Source organism: Sorex fumeus, unplaced genomic scaffold, assembly GCF_029834395.1.
Source record: "Sorex fumeus unplaced genomic scaffold, SorFum_2.1 ptg000029l, whole genome shotgun sequence".
NCBI lineage: Eukaryota > Metazoa > Chordata > Mammalia > Eulipotyphla > Soricidae > Sorex > Sorex fumeus.
Window position 1 is genome coordinate 5,647,750 of NW_026606086.1, and position 17,961 is coordinate 5,665,710.

Below are 17,961 nucleotides of genomic sequence, written 5' to 3' on the forward strand. Positions count from 1 at the left end.
CTACCAAATTAGTGCTGTGTTTCCAGGACTCCCTTTACTTACTTGCATCTTACATGATGATAAAATAGTTAAGTATCATTTACACACACAAGAACATTTATTCTTAAAAAAACATTGTTTACACGTGATAAGAATCTGACAGGAAAAAAACGGGACCCAAAGCCTCCGTCGCTCACTGCCACACACCTTCCACTGGTAGCACCCAGAGGTGACGCCGGTCGAGGCAAGTCCATACCCTTTTCCTCCACTACCGTGGGTTAGAATCTGGCCGTTTTCCACCAGGCAGCACTGAGCTTTCTCTGGGTCAAAGGAGACTTCTTGTATTGGGAGATTCTCGTCTTCTTCCTCCAACTCTCCCTGCTTCTAGCAGAAAGGAAACTCGGTGAACACTTAAGGTACAGGCGACCTCTGTGGATACACATTCTACAGCTCTGCCTAACTCCACCTCTGTCTGCTGTCCGACAGCGTGTCCATGTACTGGCCAAGGGAATACAACCACGAACACAGTCCCTGTCCAGGAAGGGCTTATGAGCCGATCAAGGAAGGAGGAGGCAGGTAGAGAGCAGCATTCAGTGAGAGAAAAAGGCAAAGGAGAAACAAAAAAGCAGAAAAAAATCTAGAAAACAGAAACAGAGACGTTCTGGGCGTGGGGAGATGGCACGTGAGGACGGGACACACACTCCACACTCAGCAGCCCTGGGTTGCATCCCGGCTCCGCCAAGTCCCCGCGCAACACTAGGACTGCCTCACTCACTGAGTGGGGGGTTGCTGGGTACTGCAGAGGGCAGTCCCCTCCTTCTCCCACACCCAAGCAGAGAGAAAAGAAGCGTGCGTGGGAAGAAAGGCGAGGGAGCATTTCAAAGCGGCAGCCTGAGCACTGCGTAAAGGCATGAGGCACTGATTAGGGCAGGTGGATGGGGCCGGCAGGGAGGGACAGGTGGCAGCACCCGTCCCAGGATGGCATGTCTAGAAGATGAGGCCGGCAGACGTGGAGCCCAGAAAAAGTAGAAGCAAAATCATGGGAGGCCTGAATGCCCTGTGAGTTTGCGCTCTCCTCTAGACACACGAAGGGGCCCATGTAAGTGGCCCAGGGCCAGGGGAGATGCGTGCCTCAGAGAAGGGCCCAGAGTCAGATGACGGACCCCAGCTTAAGGGTCAGAGAGTGGGGAAGTGGGCAAAGTGGGGAAGGGGCCAGACTTGAGTGTGGCCGACCTGATTCAAACTAGGAACGGTCCTGAGCACCTCCAGGGGTGGCCCAACTCCCCCACCTCTCCATAAATGAACAATCAAACACCTTTGAGGAAGAACCCATTACCTGTAATTTTATTTCTTGCTCCTTTTCCTTTATTTGAATAGCATGTTTGGCCTGAGCAATGGGTGTCTCCCACATACAGTCCGACAGAAGGGAAAACAAACACTCAACAACCTGTTTCATTTAAAGAGAATAATGAGAACCGTAAAGGGCAACCTGAATATCTCAGAAAAAATGTAAGCTATAATTATTGACATTAAGTCACATATTAATTTGGTTATATGTCCAGCAGCGACTTAACGTGGTATGATCCCACTATTTCTTTTGCTAAATCAGGCGCTCCTCTTGATCAATCTGTGGCCGTCTGATCTATAGTCATCAGGTAATCTATGACTCTCAGGTCAGACCGTGCAACTTCACTTCTCTCCCCCGAGGCCCACATGCACTAAACTAAATCTACAATTTCCCCCCCCCCCCCCGCCCTTTTTTTCTGACCTTGCAAATATTCTCCTTACTCCCCACAGTCTATGACTCAAATTCTCTTTCTCTTCAGTGGGAGATGAGATGAAGAAGCAATCTCAGAAAAGGGGGCTTCCTCCTGAAGCCCCGGCAGGTTTACAGTAAGGGACTCTAACTTCTATTTGAGGTAACTCGCAGTGCAGATATAAACCATCCCCAGAAAACTGTAAAAATGGAAACCTGGGCCATCTGGTCATCTTCTACCCCGGATTCACACGCGGGCAGCACAGCCTCCAGGACGTGAAGTGCGAGGAGTCTCGTTCTCAAGTTCCCGACCAGAGGGACGCCTGGAGGGAGAGGCAGCTGCTCGTGACCACAAGCCAGCAAGGTTCTTTAATTATCAGTTCAAACATAGACTAACTTCTTGAACAAAATTTACAAGCACTTTTGAGTGGAATTATGGAATTCACATCAATCTACTGTTCCAGGAATTCTGTACTCAGACCATTTTATTCATGGTTATATCTCGGTTTTCATGTCCATATAAAAGAAAATGAATTAAAATAACTACATATGCTGGGCACTAATCTAAGCATCTCACACACTAACTCCATCAATCCTCAGAAGCCTGTATCCAGTCCCCTTCTCAAAGGAGCAAACTGAGAGAAGTAACTCAGTCAAAGTCATACAACTTGGCAGAGGCAGAAATAGAATTTTAAATTCTAAAGCTGACATCGTTCACAGCTTCTGCTATATTATGCTTTGCCTGACTCATAGGAGTCAGAACTAGTACAAGAGCGCTTTTCTAAAGAGAGCGAAGATGGAGACTGGATATTGACACTCTGATTGTTTATGTTTTATGCATGATTACAAGAAAACCAGCTGAAGGGCTGGAGTAGACAGAATACTTGTCCTGCAGGTGCCCAACCTGAGTTCAATCCGCAGCACCTTGTATGCTCCCCTAGGCCCACCCAATGATTCCCAAACGCAGGGCCAGAAGTAAGCCCGGAGCACCACCAAGTGTGACTCCTCCCCCAAAACAAACAAACAGAAAAAGAAAGAAAACCAGCTAAAAGCAAATGAATCCTTTTTCATGCTCTACAACCTTAGTAATATGCAATCCTCATCTTACTAAAAAAGAAAAAAGCTACCATAAATTACACTAGTCACGGCAAACTGCTAAGGAACTTTGAGACTAGAGATATGAAATAATGTATCATGAAAATTATATTCATAATTTGACTCATGGAGCACACTGACAGTTAAACTACATGGTGAACATACTCAGTGTCACTGACCTATACCCTGCAATGGCTAAAATAATAAATTTTTGCTACAATTTTTATAGGAAATCAAGCCTGGAGTTGCTGGGGGCAGAAAAATGGTACCATGGTCACCCCCTAAAGGGTTCCTGGGACAAAGCCCAGGGCCTTTGTAGACAAAGCAAATGCTTCCCTCACCTGTACATTTTATTCAATGTATATTTTACTGTGATTAAACAAGGAGACAAAAACAGACTAATTTTTGTGTGCAGGTCAGACTTTTAGGTTAAGAATGAGGAATTTAGCTCATTTTACAGAATTTTCATTGTCCACAATGGGAGTTACACTACAGGGACAGACATCACGGCACTCCTAATTTGCATTATGAGGAGCCAAGCAGCCATGTCCAGAATCTGTGCAAAATTATCAAATGAAACAGATTTCAGAACAATTTTTATTCTTTAATCTGAACAAATATGAATTTCTATGTTAAACTCAAGGTCTTTTCTAATGCTACTTTCTCTTAAATTTGTTATCTAAATAAAACACAGTGATGTAGAAAAATACTCTCAAAAAAAAGCAAAGGTCACATACCTGAAGAACATTTCTGAGATGCTATATTTAAAAGCACCTCTGTCCACTTCGGGGAAGCCATTTTTGATTGAATTGCTTTTGAAGACACAACTCTGCGAAGAAAAACTAAAAAATCCCCCAGATGCAACTCGGCCAAGTGTTGTTTCCGAAGAGCCGCTAAAGAAAGAAGAAAGTTTGTATTACAACCAAAAGACAATCATAAACAGTCTTAAGCATACAAATGATTATAGTGAGGAAAAACTTAATTCATTATTTATAGTGGTTAATAAATTGCTGAGTTCTTAAAAGCTAAGGGTCAGAAACCATCAAATTGGAAACATCCTTGCATCTACATAAAATAAAAGCAAACTTTTTCAAATAAAAGATCAGAACATGGTTCTGTGCAACCTCTATAGCCCCATCCCCATCACTCTAAGGAGCAATAGCTCTCTACCACAGTACAGATGGTTTTTGGTTTGATTTTGTTTAGGGGCCAACACTCGACGGTGCTCAGAGCTTACTCCTGGTCTAGTCTCAGGGAACACTCCCAGTCGTCCCAAGCAGTGCTGGGGCTCAAAGCTGGATCAGCCACGTGCAAAGCAAGCGGACTGTCTCTGCATATCTCTGCTGGAATGGCCAGAGCTCTCAAACGGAGTTTCTCTGGATCGAATCTGAACAAAGTGGTCCATGATCCCCTGAACTCTATGAAACACTATTCCCCTCATGCCCAATCAAGTGAGAAGCACATATAAACAGAGAGACTTTTTTTCTTTAATCGGGCTGTACGTCAAAGCAGACTTCTAGGTCTGATTCTGGTTTGCCTAAGATTAAATGCTACACACTCTAACTTCTGTGCCAATTTGTCCCGGCCATGCCCAGTTTCTCGGCCATGCCCAGTTTCTCGGCCATGTCCCATTTCTCAGCACCAGCCCCTTTCTTTCTGCTCGCCCTTTTCACTGATTCTCTCCAGTCTGCATATTTTGAATCTGCTCCTCCCCTAAGAGCCTTGCTCTCATCATTAACCCCTTTCACACTCCCAAAGTCTGCCACATCCACTGTCAAAGCAGGGAGACAGGGAGAGGGAGGGTGGGTGAGGATACTGATTCCTGAGGGCACCCAAGGCATGACAGCAACTGAAAACGGCACCTGCAATGTAGCACCTTCAGGAGATCCTGGCATGTCAACCATTCGTGGCAGAGCACCACACACCCGCCCACCCGAAGGACAGGCGTGAATGGCCAGCATCATCCTGTCATACAGCTCTGTCACTGGAGACCCTTTTTCCTGCTGAAATGAACGTACAGGCTGGAAGCACCAGACAAAGTCTAAGGACTACTCTGGCAGAGACAAAGCCTAACGATTCCTCTACATTTCTTCCTCACGGTATCCTCCTCGTTATTTAAACGCTAATAAAAGGCTTTTCATAGCATTAGCTTAAGTAATATAAAATCATTAGCCAGTCCTAGGTACCCGTATATCTCATTCCAGCCTTGTTCCCACATGTTCCTTCAAAATCCAGTTGAAAAACTGTCTCATCTATGACTCTTCTGCCGAGAGTTCCCTGAGCACCTCTCTTTAACCAGCGTCCTTTCCTCGGGAGTTGTTTGGATTTGTTTTGTTCTGCTTTATTTTGTTTTTGTAACAAGACAGTAAATGTATCAAAGCCTGCGGATCTTAAATGTGAAGTCAGCTAAGCCAACCTAAACTTACAATTTTATTTCAGTAGCACTGTAGCACTGTCCTCCCTTATTCACAGATTTGCTCGAGCAGGCCCAGTAACTGAGACTCGTTGTCACTGTGTTTGGCATATCGAATACATCACAAGTAACTTGCCAGGCTTTGCCGTGCAGGCGAGATACTCTCAGTAGCTTGCCGGGTTCTCCGAGAGGGATGGAGGAATCAAACCTGGCTCAGCCGGGCTGGCTGCACGCAAGGCAAATGCCATACCAGTGTGTTATCGCTCCTAATACTATACTTGTCAAAATAAAACAGGCATACTGATAGATGAAGGCAATGAATTCTTGGTAAGTAATAAACCCATGGCCTCAAGGCTGTGAAAACCCACCTGTGGACACAGAACTAAGATCTGATAAGGTTTAGTTGGTGTCAGCACAAACCCAGGGAGGGCTGGACCTCCCTGGGAGAGAAGCTTCAACAGGAACAAAGGCCAGGAGAGGATTAAAGAAGACCATCATCTTACCCAGCTACCCCCTTGGCAATCGCCGTAGAAACAGCGTCTCCCTCCCACACAGGGCAGCTTAGGAGAGACCCTGTAAGCCAACCTGAACAAAGGAAGAACAGGAGTATGCCGACGCCCACATGCTGCCTGGGTCTGTGTGTTGCTGCCGGGCATACATGGAGCCCACATTCCCCCCTGAGATGTGCATCTTTCTACTAAGGCAGGCAGATAGGTAGGAGATCGCCCCGGCAGTGGGAGAAGAAATCCAGTAACGTGACGCTGCAAGAACGAAGGCCTATGCCTGGTAAGATCTTCATGGCATCAGTGACGGATCTGTCGAGGCTGGACCCCACAGAGATACAAACTTCAACAGATACAGAGACTGCAACTGAGGACCTGAAGGAAGTTTATGACATCTGAATGACCCCCAATTCTGCAGAGAAGCTCCAGACCAAGGAGGCAACCCCTCTCAGCGACCACCCTAGCAAGGGATTCTGACCTAGCTGGAAACCCCCACGTGGGGCAGGTTGGAAAAACCCCTTAAGGCCACCCTGAACAAAGGAAGGGCCCATAAGCTGCCTGAGCCCGTGTGCTGCCCGCATCTCCCCCTTACGTGTACTGAGGTTCTCCCCACTTCTGGAGAAGCCCGCCCTCTCCCTTAAGCATGTCACTCTCTCTCACTTTCTCTCTCTCCTTCCCCTTTCTAAATTTCTAAAACACCTCCACATAAAATCTGTTCTTACTTTACTGCTCATCTCCTCCTGAAATTCCTTTCTGGGAGGAAGATAAGAGCCTATAAACCCTGGGGAAGGCCTGGGACTGAATCTCCTTTCCTGCAAAGAGCAAATCCTCGCTCCATCCAGAGTCACAGACTTCCCAGTCGGTCCTGGGATGGCAGAAGCGGGTGGGGAAAAAGTGACTCTGCTCTTTGACTGACACAAGCCCCCCCCCCAGGGGGGCCACTGACTTCAACACCTTTATAGCTAATGCTGGGAAGTGTAATGGGGCTCCCTCTCCAGGCTGGAGAAGTTTGTGTTCTGTTTTCTGTTCTCTCTCTCTCTCTCTCTCTCTCTCTCTCTCTCTCTCTCTCTCTCTCTCTCTCTCTCTCTCCCCCCACCCCCCGTCTCTCCTCTCTTCTCTTTCTCACCCCCCTTCTCCAACCACCCCCTCCACCCGCCTTAAGGTGCAGGGCTGCCTTCCATTTCCTGCAGGGAGCAGGCTCACAGCCCTCAGTTTCCCTAGTCGTTCTCCAGGTGGCAGAGATGGACAGACAGACAGGAAGCAGCAGATTCCCTTCTTGAGGCTGCTGTCTCTCTCTGCCCCACTTCACCTAAGTCCCCAGGGTACCCCACTGGCATCAGGAAGGTGTTCTAGGAATTCTGTGGGATCAATGTCTGGGGTGCCCACCTCTAATACCTGCTCACTGCCAGAAATACCCTGAATCCCAGGCACCCCATAAAGACAGAGAGTATGAAGGCCTCCTTTTCTGACAACCTGGGGGGAATGTGTGAGAAGCTGTCCCCAGAACAAAAAACCCAAGGTTGGGATAGTCCCCTGTGTGAACAAGCTTAGGGTTTAGAGAATAATGGGGCAAACAGACCCCCACCCAGGAAAGGACATAATCAAACAGTGTAGAGTCAGCCTAGGCAAGAGCGAAACAGAACTGTCAGGATGCTATGCTCAAAAGCAACACTGTCCTGAATTTATGGGTAGCCCGTGAGTTCCGAGGTAGCTGCCCAGGTGAGCCCAAAGCTTGCCTCATCCTTGTGTGTTTGCCTCATCCTCTGTGGCTGAGGCCTGCTGGTCAGAGGTGGGAGGTCCCCGTATGACTGGCCTTAGTGTGGCATTTCCACAGGAGTGATGTGGGTGCTGTCACCCCAACACTCCCCCAGACACGGTGCTTCTGGGTCTCAGTCTCTAAAGGCTGTGCTGTCTTGGGGACCAGCAGGTTTGAAGACTCTGCTCACCTCTCCTGCTACCCACACCCTCAGACTGGCGGGAAACCGTGTGCAAACACATACTGCCACCAGGTGCTGCATTAGAGCATGTTTGCATGTTATGCATCTGAGTCGCCCCTGCTGTCTGCATGAACACTCCACTCCCATCTCTCTAATCCAGAAAAAACTTCAAAGCTCTCAGATTTTATTAATGTGATAATATATTAGACCTAGAAAGGTCACAACATTTTAAAAATAAATTAATTATATAGTACAAATCTGGAAGAATTCAGCTGTCAGAGCATTCACTATGGCTCTTTAAAGCTGAGTGGAGACCCTACTTTCAGGGGTTTTCACAGTTCATTTCAGAAAAGTTTCTCTGACTGTGTAGAGCCCCTGACACCACGAGGAGAGGCCAAACTATACTCTCCTGAGCGGGAAGCTGCTTCTAGGTGTTGTTTTTGCAACTGCCTTTTCTCACTGAAAATCATTCTTATCTTCCCTTGGGAGAGAGAGGAGAAGATACAATCTGAGTAGTTTTATGAAGGGGAAAATAAGAGCTTTGAGCGAAGATCGTATTAGAGCTCTAAGAACACTCAAGAACCGTGTTAGAAACTGGGAAACAGAACAGCCGGGCCGGAGTACAACCCTCTCACGTTTCACTCTGTTCTCAATGCTGAAACCCAGTGAGGGAAAGGGCCAATGAGACCAGAGGTGGGACAGCAGAGCCTTGAGGATGCCCAGCGCGACCCAACCACCCCACCCCTGCAGAAGAACTCTGCTAACACTTCATGTCCTATTAGTCAAAACTTAAATGGAATGTTGGAACTGAGTAAAACCTAAGTTAAAAGATCTACAAGAGATCAGAAGAGAGACAAAATTAATGAATGCTAAATAAAGCTGAACTACTGCCAAGGTAAAGAAAACAGAACCCAGAGCCAGGGAGATGGAGCTAAGGGCTGGAGCTCATGCTGTCCGTGAAGAGCCCGAGCACTCTGGGGTCCTGGCCGGGAGCAGCTCCGAGGAGCACTGGTGTGAGCCAAGCCCAGAAGGAAAAAGAAAAAGACTCCTGGGAAATCAGTCACCTAGACCTTGAGGTTCCAGACCCAGGACCACCATGGTGGGCTGATTCAAGTGTGGGTAGTGGGGTTTCTTATCAGGGTCCCCAGACTGAAAGGGTCGCTTAGGCAAAAGCACATTTAAGACACATGAATTTGTATGAAAAAGTGAACAAATAAAAATCCTCTCATGCTTAACAACAAAAAGATGTGTACACTTCACTATGCACACAACAGAGAGAATTGTAAATCGGGCTAGCATGATAGTAGGGTGCTTGCCTGGGTTTGGTCCCAGCACCCTGTTTAGTCCCCGAGCCTCACCAGGACTAACTCCTGAGCACAGAGTCTAGGAACCTCTGACCATTTCCTGATGTGGCCCCAAACCAACCCCCCCCCCATAAAAAAAAAAACACTAAACAAACATTGTAACTAATGATAGGAAAAGGTTTGGGATACCTCTGAAATCTCTCTTCTCCGTCTCTCCACTCGGATCAGCTTTTTTTTCTTCTTCCCCCTCTTCTCCCCCTTCTCCAAAAGAGGCCATGAGCAGCACGCCGGCCTGGGACAGTAAGCTCTTCAGCTGACTGCACAGGAGGTCCAGCAGGGACTGCACGACCTTGGGGCTCAGCCTGTCTGCATACGTCCTGCGGAGGGAAGGGAAAGCGCGTGGTAGAGGGGCTGCGGGGCAGAGCCCGATGGAACCACAGGGGAGAAGGGACGATGGGGCCCCCGGGGCAGGACGCACAACCCCGGGGCGCAGCTCACCCCGTGGTGATGGCCAGGATCTGCAGCAGCCGCGTGCTGGCCACCTTCAGGGCCGTGCTGAGCTGGGAGACGCCCGTCTTCGGCAGCAGCTGCAGGGGCTGCCCCAGCAGGGCGTCCGTGCCACAGAGCTGCGACAGCACATTCAGCAGCCCAGTGGAGATCGCCAAGGACACGTCCACGGGCTGGTAGTGAACGCTCAGCGCGAAGACCGTTCCAAGGAGGAGGCGCTGCTGAGCTTCTGTCCAAAGGAAAGGGAGTCGAGAAGCTTCTTAGACACAAAGCGTTGACTCGAATGAATCAGACTCAAAATACATAGGGCACTAATTTCTATTTTTGGGAGGCGCGGGGGGGGGGTACAGAAATTGAAACACAGCCTCAGATGGTCAGGTAAGAAGCCGGGACAGAGCAACACGGCTAACGGGAGCTGAGGGCTTCGCACTGTCTGGACTCTGGCACTCCCACAGGTGCTCACCGATGCGGTGCTTGTTGGCCTGTAGGGCTCGCTCCAGGGTGGCCGACAGCTGCTGGTAGATCTTGTGCACGGCCGCCTGGATTTCCATCTGGATGTTTCTCTTGGCCGCTCTGATGCCGTCCTGAGAGACACACAAGAATTTGCTTTCTCTATTAATGGCAATGACACTCCCTGACATACACAGCACTAACAGCATAGCCTCAGTCTACGCTAGGGTCTTGTGGTGATTCCAATTACCTTAAGTTTTACAACAAATTTAATTTTAGATGTTTGATGATTCTTGAATCTATATAATCTTCCTCCTTGCCTACTAAATTTTCCTCTCTAAATATAGGAGACAGAAAGACAACATCCCCCCCCCCCAGCTTTTTTTTTTTTTAAGAATGTATTATAACATTTTATGTTTCAGGGGTGTGCCAAACTCAACATGAGTAAATGCAACATTCAGTTGCATTTAATGTTCCTTAAATGCAACATTCAAGGGTAAAATCCTATTCTATCCTTGGCCATGCAGAGATACCATTTGTGTTTTTATTTGGTTTGGGGGGCACACCCAGCTGTGCTCAGACTTACTCACTCCTGGCAGGCTTAGTGGACCATATGGAGTTCCAGGGGTGGAACCCGGGTCAGCCACATGCAAGGCACTTCCTGTACTATCTCTGAGGCTCCCATTTGCCCCTTTTTAAAAATGTATTCACAATCCCTAACTGGATAAAGAAAACGTTTTTTAAAAAAAATTTCAAGCAATCAAGAGAAAATAAGTAAAATGATCAGATTAAAAATGCAAATTCTTGAAACCCACCTTCTCAAATAACCCCTCCCAATTTTAACTCAAATCTGCATCTATCCCATTTGACTAAAAGTTAGCCAAAAGGATCCAGGAAAATAAAAATAAATCGAACAGGACAAGTGTCAGACTTCCACTCATCCAGACCACACGCCTGTCACGCAGGAATCTGCACCGATGCTGTATTTTGAGTCTTTTAGAGGTATTTATTTTGAAACCTCAATCTTAAACATAAGGAAATTCATCATGTATAACCTTGTAAAAAAAGATGTCTAAGACTCCCAATGCCCTGCCAGGAGTCCCTGTGGTGACGGGCCACCACGCACCTGATAGTGATGCAAACGGCCACTCTCGCCTTTGCTGCCCGAGTGTCCGACAGTCCCAAGACCAAAGCAGCCGGCCAGGAACTGCAGCCTCACGGAGGTGAGCAGTGCGGATGACTGGAGCCCTGGGCTGGCCCTGCTCCCAGCAGCCGACACACTGCCCTTCTCCTCCATCCCGGACAGCAGCACCAGGATCTGGTGAAGCGCTTCTAGACGGAGCTGGGGAAAATGAAGGAGACATGTTTTAAATTCTTCACTGAACTAAGAAATAATAGAAAGATGTCAGACAAGGCATTTGTACACAGAAAATTCTGACACTTCTCAGTGTGAAGAATGCATCAGTAGGGCTATTTGTTTGTTTGTTTGGGGGCACACCTGCTGGGGCCCAGGGCGGGGCGGCTCCTAGATGGGGCTGGGGAGAGGGAGTGGCCCCAGAATTGCTCAGGGAGCTGCAGGGCTCAGATCCTGAGCATCTGCATGCAAAGCCTGCGCCTCTGATCCACTGAGCTTCCCACCACTGCCTTTCATTACAACTTCTTAAAAATAAAAATCTCTGAACGGTTCTAGATGTGCTTCAGGATGAGAGATTACACAGCACAAGGGGTGAGGGCTGATCTGACTCTGCAGTTACAGCATTCCATGACTGTGCGGTTCTGAGAAACTCATTCCTCAGGATGTTTCTTCATGTATAAAATAAAACTCGAAGGGAAAGTCCCCAGAGGATAGTCCCACTGTCACCTGGTCAATGCATCAGGGAGTGTCTGCTATGTGTCCACAATGGGAATTCGCTGCGCTCCCCGCCTACTTCATTTGTCAGCCCTGAGTCAGTCCCTTTACCCTTATGTAGAGGGAAGACTCGCCTCCTGCACAGACGAGTAGCAAAGAACCTGGAGACGTGTTAAAACTATAGTAAAGAAGGAACATTTTGAAAGAGATAGTCTGAGACGAGATACTTTGAAACTATTTTGGCATTCAGTTTTGGTCACTTATTTTAGCATCCATCAGTATTACGACTGTACTGCATATAAGCCCTTTCAATGGAGCCAGATGGGTCAAGTTGAAGACTGAAAAGCAGACTCCTATGGTAACCAGCCAGTTTCATTACAAGCAAGTGAAATAAGCAAACACTTATCGGTTAAGGCATCATAACGTGTGTTGAGATAGCAAATGAAAAATGCACTTTGTTCCACTTCAAACAAAATATCACGCTGTTTCAGTTAAGAAAGTGACATCAAAAAGCAACAGAGGAAGAAAGGGGGAGGCAAGGAATAGGAGAAAATGGAAGTTTGTCGTGTGACTTTATACCCAGTGGCGAGTCTGAGCTGCCCCAGTCCTTCTGAAAGGAAGATCTATCAAGAGGAGTGACAGAGCCACTTACTTCTGCCCGTAGCTGCTGCTGTTCCATTGCGATGATGGACGCCTGTGGGCTGGTAGACATGCTCTCCTCGGGCTCCTTGAAACCAGGGGCGCTCCCCACATCTCCGCTCACAAAGCTCATGACATTCTCTATCAAAGTGTGAACTCCCAGAGACTTGGTAAGATCAAAGTCGGACTCGAAGGAGCAGGAGGAGTTGCACAGCCAGTCCCTGCTCTGCTTCAGGCGGGCCCAAGAGCTGCTCAGGGGGTCCAAGGGACTGTGCAAAAGGCCTACACACGAGAGGAACACACACACACACATCAACAGCAAGCGAGGAGGACAGCAGCGCTGAAAGCAGATGAGGGCTGCCGTGTTACCACACCAACCGGTGAGAAATGGACACTCATGTCTGGACACATGCATGCATTGGACGTGAATTGCAGCAAAATGCTTTGGTAAAAACAAACAAAAAACCAGAGCAATGTGAAAAATACAAGAAAAGCCCTGCCTGATGGAGCAGCATCTCTATAAGCCATGTATGCAACAGGCTGCCCAAGAGAAAAGGCAGGATGTGCTTCCCAATGCTCAGCTAGTAATGAGCCACGGCAGGAGGTCAGAGTATTCATGAACAAAGAGGCTAGCGCTGAGGCCACTCTTGGTAACAGACCTGTAAGTAACTTTGTCTAATTTAACACTATCATTGCAAAGAGTGAGGCTGAGCAAAGGATCTCTAGATCTGCAATGAGATAGTACTAAAATGGAACACAGAAGGGCAAGTAAACTTACACATAAGGAGACACAAATCACCCTTTTGAGTTTCGTCAGTATAAGGAACACTTTCACCTTGTTATATGCTTATTTGTTAGAGGTTATAGAATTCCTTCATAGAAGAAGCAAGAGCTTCAGTGACAAGGATATTCAAGATCCATTATCAAATGAGTTCTCTACGAAATCAATGTAAAATCATCAGTTTTGCCAGGAGACAATCTCCAGGTAAAATGCCCTACATCAGACAGCAAAACATGTTGTGATGTTTGAACACAGCAGTAACTATCCAAAGCATATTGCCAATATTAGCTCTAAAGAAATACATAAATGCCCATTTTTTTATGACTCCTGCCAAAAATTTTATTTAATTTATACGAAGCACTTAAATGGCCTCATCACCGTCCTTGGCCCTCTGTAACCTTCCATCTGGCCCATGCACGGACTGCTTTGGGACCCATATTTATGTAGAATAAATGTGAAGAGAGGAACTTAAAAACTGACAGTTACTTTCCTCCAGGGGGTCTCCTCTGGTATCTTCCTCCTTTAGGCTTTTGTTATGCTAACCCTGCCTGGGTTAATTATTCCTTTGTTAAATACTATTTGCTCTTTTTATATGTGGCAAGTACTGCTTAGTTCCAACTGTTTCTACTTCCAGGTAGACTCTGTTGTGCCGGCTCTTTTCTGCTCATGCAACACTGCTAATATTCATTCATATTACTTTATGCAGTCATAGTTAGCTTGTTTGGGTTGCTGTATTCTCATATTGTGTGAATATACCAAATTCCTCCCACCCTTTTTGGGGCCACACCTGGATGTGCTCAGGGATTACTCCTGGTTTTGTGCTCAGGGATTACTCTTGATTTTGTGCTCAGGGATCATACCTGCAGAGAGGGAACTATACGGAGTGCCAGAGGTCAAACCCTGGTTGGCAAATGTGCGAAGCCAGTGCCCAATCCCCTGTGCTATCTCTCTGGCCCTAGACCAAACTTCTTGATCAAGAATGCATCTTAAATTGTCCAGTAAAATATGCATTACAAAAATTACATTTGTTACATCAACCAGATAATTTTGGGGGAAAAGTGCCAAATCTAATTTGGGAAAACCGATACCCATTGAGACCATAAACTAACACAATATTGAGTGAAAAAAATATTTTTTATTATTATACTGATTTCAGTAAAACCTTATGACTTCAAGTGGAAACAAATTTAATATAGGCAGCTAACATTATAAAGCAACTATGAGCTACTGTACAAGTGTTCTATTAAAATAGTCTAGAAAGGTAAAGAATTTAGCAAGAATTCTTCTGTGTGGGGGGCGGGGTTGGGGGGTGACACTGGGTTCCTCTGTTAGCTATTGCTCTGCTCCTGGCTCTGTGCTCGGGGTTAGTCCTGGCAGCGCTCAGGGGCTCATGCGGTGCCAGAGACTGACAAGAATCCACCGCCCTATCTTTCTAATCTCTTAGCAAGGATCTTAGGATTCAAAGACACTGAATCTTCAGTTCACTAAATATGAAAAATCACCAACCTGATCTATCCCTCAAGTTGTAAAGCGGATTGTTATTTCAAATACAACAGAAAAAGGGAAAAATCAGAGGAATAAAGCAACAAGCATATACTGAATCTGGATCCAGTCTTGGATAAAAACTATAAACTACAGTTTCAGAAACTCTGTACTCAGTCTATTATTGTTTCATAATAAAATTTCATAATAAAAATATGCTTGCTTTCTAATATAAATTACTTTTCAAAATGAAAATAAAAATGTGTACAGAAACACAAAAGTAAGACTATCTATTCTAATTTCCTCAACTGATGAAATAGAAGTTATGGAGGAAAAAACTACTGCGATGAGTCACACTAAATCCTTGATTTACGGGAGATGGTGTTGAAGACCCCACTGCTAATGAACGCACACCTCACTTATGCATGGGCGTTCCAATTGCCAGTCTGCACTATGCTCTACTACGAAGAATCTACAAATACCAATTTGCCTTAAAAGACTCCAAAAATAAGTCTCTGAAATGGATGGCCAACCTCCAAATGAAACTCTCTGCGATTTAAAATTGAAGTCAACAATTTTTCTTGTTCAGAGCGAGATGGTTATTTTGGGCGGGGGTGGGGGGGGTGGGGGCGGGGCAGGATGGAGGGGACACATCTGCTAGTACTTAGAAGCAACACTGGCCCTGGGCTCAGGGTGCCCTGTAGCACTGCAGCTGGCGCGCAGGTAGCACAATGGCCCTCTGGTCAGCTCGAGGGCCTCTAGAGAGCGAGTATCTGAGGGTCTAAGGGTCGTGATGGTCTCAGGTGCTTCTACTCAACTCTGCTGCATGCACACAGTGACAGACTGCACAGAAACTCCGGAGCGAGTGTGGCTAAGTTCTGGGAAGGGTTGCAGTTCAGGGTCAGACCATACCCACAACAGCCAGCCCATAATGCAAAAGAATACAAGGTACTGGGTGTACAACACAAACTTTGAATAAAACATTTTAGAAAAGTAGGAAAACTAAAAGGAGGAAAGGCATTATCTAAAAGCATCAGGATGAATACATCTAACCAAAATATTTGGTCTTACATAAAAATTACTTTGAAATGCAAAACTTAATGCAGTATGGAAATTAGAAACAAAAAATTCAATTTTTTTAAGATACGTAACAACCTGATCGCTTTGATTTGTTCTGTAGTTTTGTGTAGATGTAGAAAATACCATATCTGAAAAGCTATCAAGTATTTACAGAGAATTGCAATCAAGTCCAATTCTTGCTTAGTATTGACTCACTACTATGCAAAGAAAATATAAAGTCCAATAAGAATTTTTTGAGATTGTTTACTTGTCCTTACAACATCAGTCCTTAGATGGAATTTTCAAAATGAACATGGCAGAGCTACAATACATACTTTATAAATCATAAAATATGTAGGCAAGCTAAACGGGGGGAAAAAAATTAAACATGCCATCGTGTACTTGCTTGAAGCTCTTCTTTTTTCTGGGGCTCAACTGGCCAAAAAGGAGTAAATACACTACCACATGAGAATCAGAAGACAAAAGGAGACATTTGATACAGGCGACATTGACATTTGTGCTGTATACAAACTCATTTGAGTTGCACAACCAAAGCAGCATTTCACTACACATGCTATAAACATGAAAGACACGCGCTAGTGTTTACACACTACAATAAAGACCTAACAAGGTGAAAATAAAATTACAAACTATCAGATTTCTGATGCTGCTTCTTAAATGACTGCTTTGATATATTCACCATTTGTTACTCTATCACCTACAGCTTACATATAAAAATGAAATTAAGTATCTGTAAAAAGGTGTTACCTTTAAATAAAGGTACATACTCACTTTTATACAACTAGAGCAAATCCTTTATGTATTTAGCAAAGAACCAAAATGCCAAGTATTTGGGAGGTTCTTCTCAATAGTGGCAACAAGCTAGTATGAGAATCAAAGAACTAATATGTTTAAGTGCATACAGCCATGGTTGGTATATGTAATAACCTGTTCATAACCTTCATAACCTTATAAGGAATATAAATTTCATAATGCCTATGATGCAATCTTTAGAAATATAAGTGACCTGCTTCTTTTTAAGGTGATTTATGAATTTGGGGTGTCAGAATTTTGATGCCTCTAAAAGACTAAACAACTGGCTCAGCGATTCTTCACTAAATCTGCTCGACTCCTTCTCACCATATTTGCTTTCTTGGAACAAGACTTGGCTGGACTGAGGCATTAGCTGGAGCAAGGGGAGAGGTAACAACTAATGCCCAAGAACAGGGAACCAGCCCTGCCAAGGCCGAACTTCAAACTTACCCACAGCAGGCCTCGAGGCCTACCCTCTTTGGAGCCATAATAAAAGCAGTTTATACAACTACTAACAGCAACTGATACACCCATTGAGTTTCACAAGAAACTCTCAATATGTCAATATCAACATTGATATCTTTCCCAAATTTCTGTTACTGGGCTTTTAAAAACTCAGGATTAATGAGACCAATACAATGCGAAAGGACTGTGAAGGTAAAACACTTATATTTTCTCTTGAAAATAACCTAACTGTATTTTCTTTCTTTGTAAAAACAAGCATTACTTGGTTTTTAGACCATGCCCAGCTACAGTGAGAGCTTACTTCTTGCTCTATGCTCGAGGATCACTCCTGACAGTGCTTGGGGGGTGGGGGGTGGGGGGGCAACACGTGGTGCTGAGAATTGAGCCAGAGGCAGTGTGAGCAAAGCAAGCACCTAGACCTCTACTTGTCTCTCCAGCCTCACCTAAGCCCTGTCCTTACCTCTCCTGCCTCAGACTCTTATTCTAGTTTAGGGAATACAATCACAACAGTGTTCAAGCTTACAGTATTCACGGACATTAAATGTATTTTTAACGATGATTTTTTTTTTTTTTTTTTGCTTTTTGGGTCACACCTGGCGATGCACAGGGGTTACTCCTGGCTCTGCACTTAGGAATTACTCCTGGCAGTGCTCAGGGGACCATATGGGATGCTGGGAATTGAACCCGGGTTGGCCGTGTGCAAGGCAAACTCCCTACCCGCTGTGCTATCGCTCCTGCCCTGCCCCTACAATGATTTCTTTTAAAGAAGGAAATGCATTATAATAAAATAAGACTATTAAATGTATACTTGGCTAGGCGTAGGATAAGATAACTGTAGGATAAGACCTACAGGATAAGACCGTAGGATAAGACCGAAAAGTAACTACTTTTACTGCTCTTTCTGAAATAATTCCACATTCCAGTCACTT

General features: G+C 45.5%; 1 protein-coding gene and 1 non-coding gene across 2 annotated transcripts in view; one reads left to right on the forward strand and one right to left on the reverse strand.

Moving 5' to 3' along the window:
• Positions 1-17,961, reverse strand: part of HERC1 (HECT and RLD domain containing E3 ubiquitin protein ligase family member 1) — a 161,069-nt gene that overhangs the window by 70,350 nt on the left and 72,758 nt on the right. Inside the window, exons 25-33 of the mRNA XM_056115813.1 lie at positions 12,446-12,714; positions 11,071-11,286; positions 9,958-10,078; positions 9,486-9,723; positions 9,177-9,364; positions 3,568-3,723; positions 1,952-2,058; positions 1,316-1,426; positions 187-360 (exon numbers count right to left, since the gene is read on the reverse strand). Coding sequence (XP_055971788.1) covers positions 187-360; positions 1,316-1,426; positions 1,952-2,058; positions 3,568-3,723; positions 9,177-9,364; positions 9,486-9,723; positions 9,958-10,078; positions 11,071-11,286; positions 12,446-12,714 — 1,580 coding nt within the window. The remainder of the gene's footprint in view (positions 1-186; positions 361-1,315; positions 1,427-1,951; positions 2,059-3,567; positions 3,724-9,176; positions 9,365-9,485; positions 9,724-9,957; positions 10,079-11,070; positions 11,287-12,445; positions 12,715-17,961) is intronic.
• Positions 7,994-8,200, forward strand: LOC130024999 (small nucleolar RNA U3). Its single transcript, XR_008792635.1, has one exon. It is a non-coding gene; the product is annotated as a small nucleolar RNA U3 (small nucleolar RNA).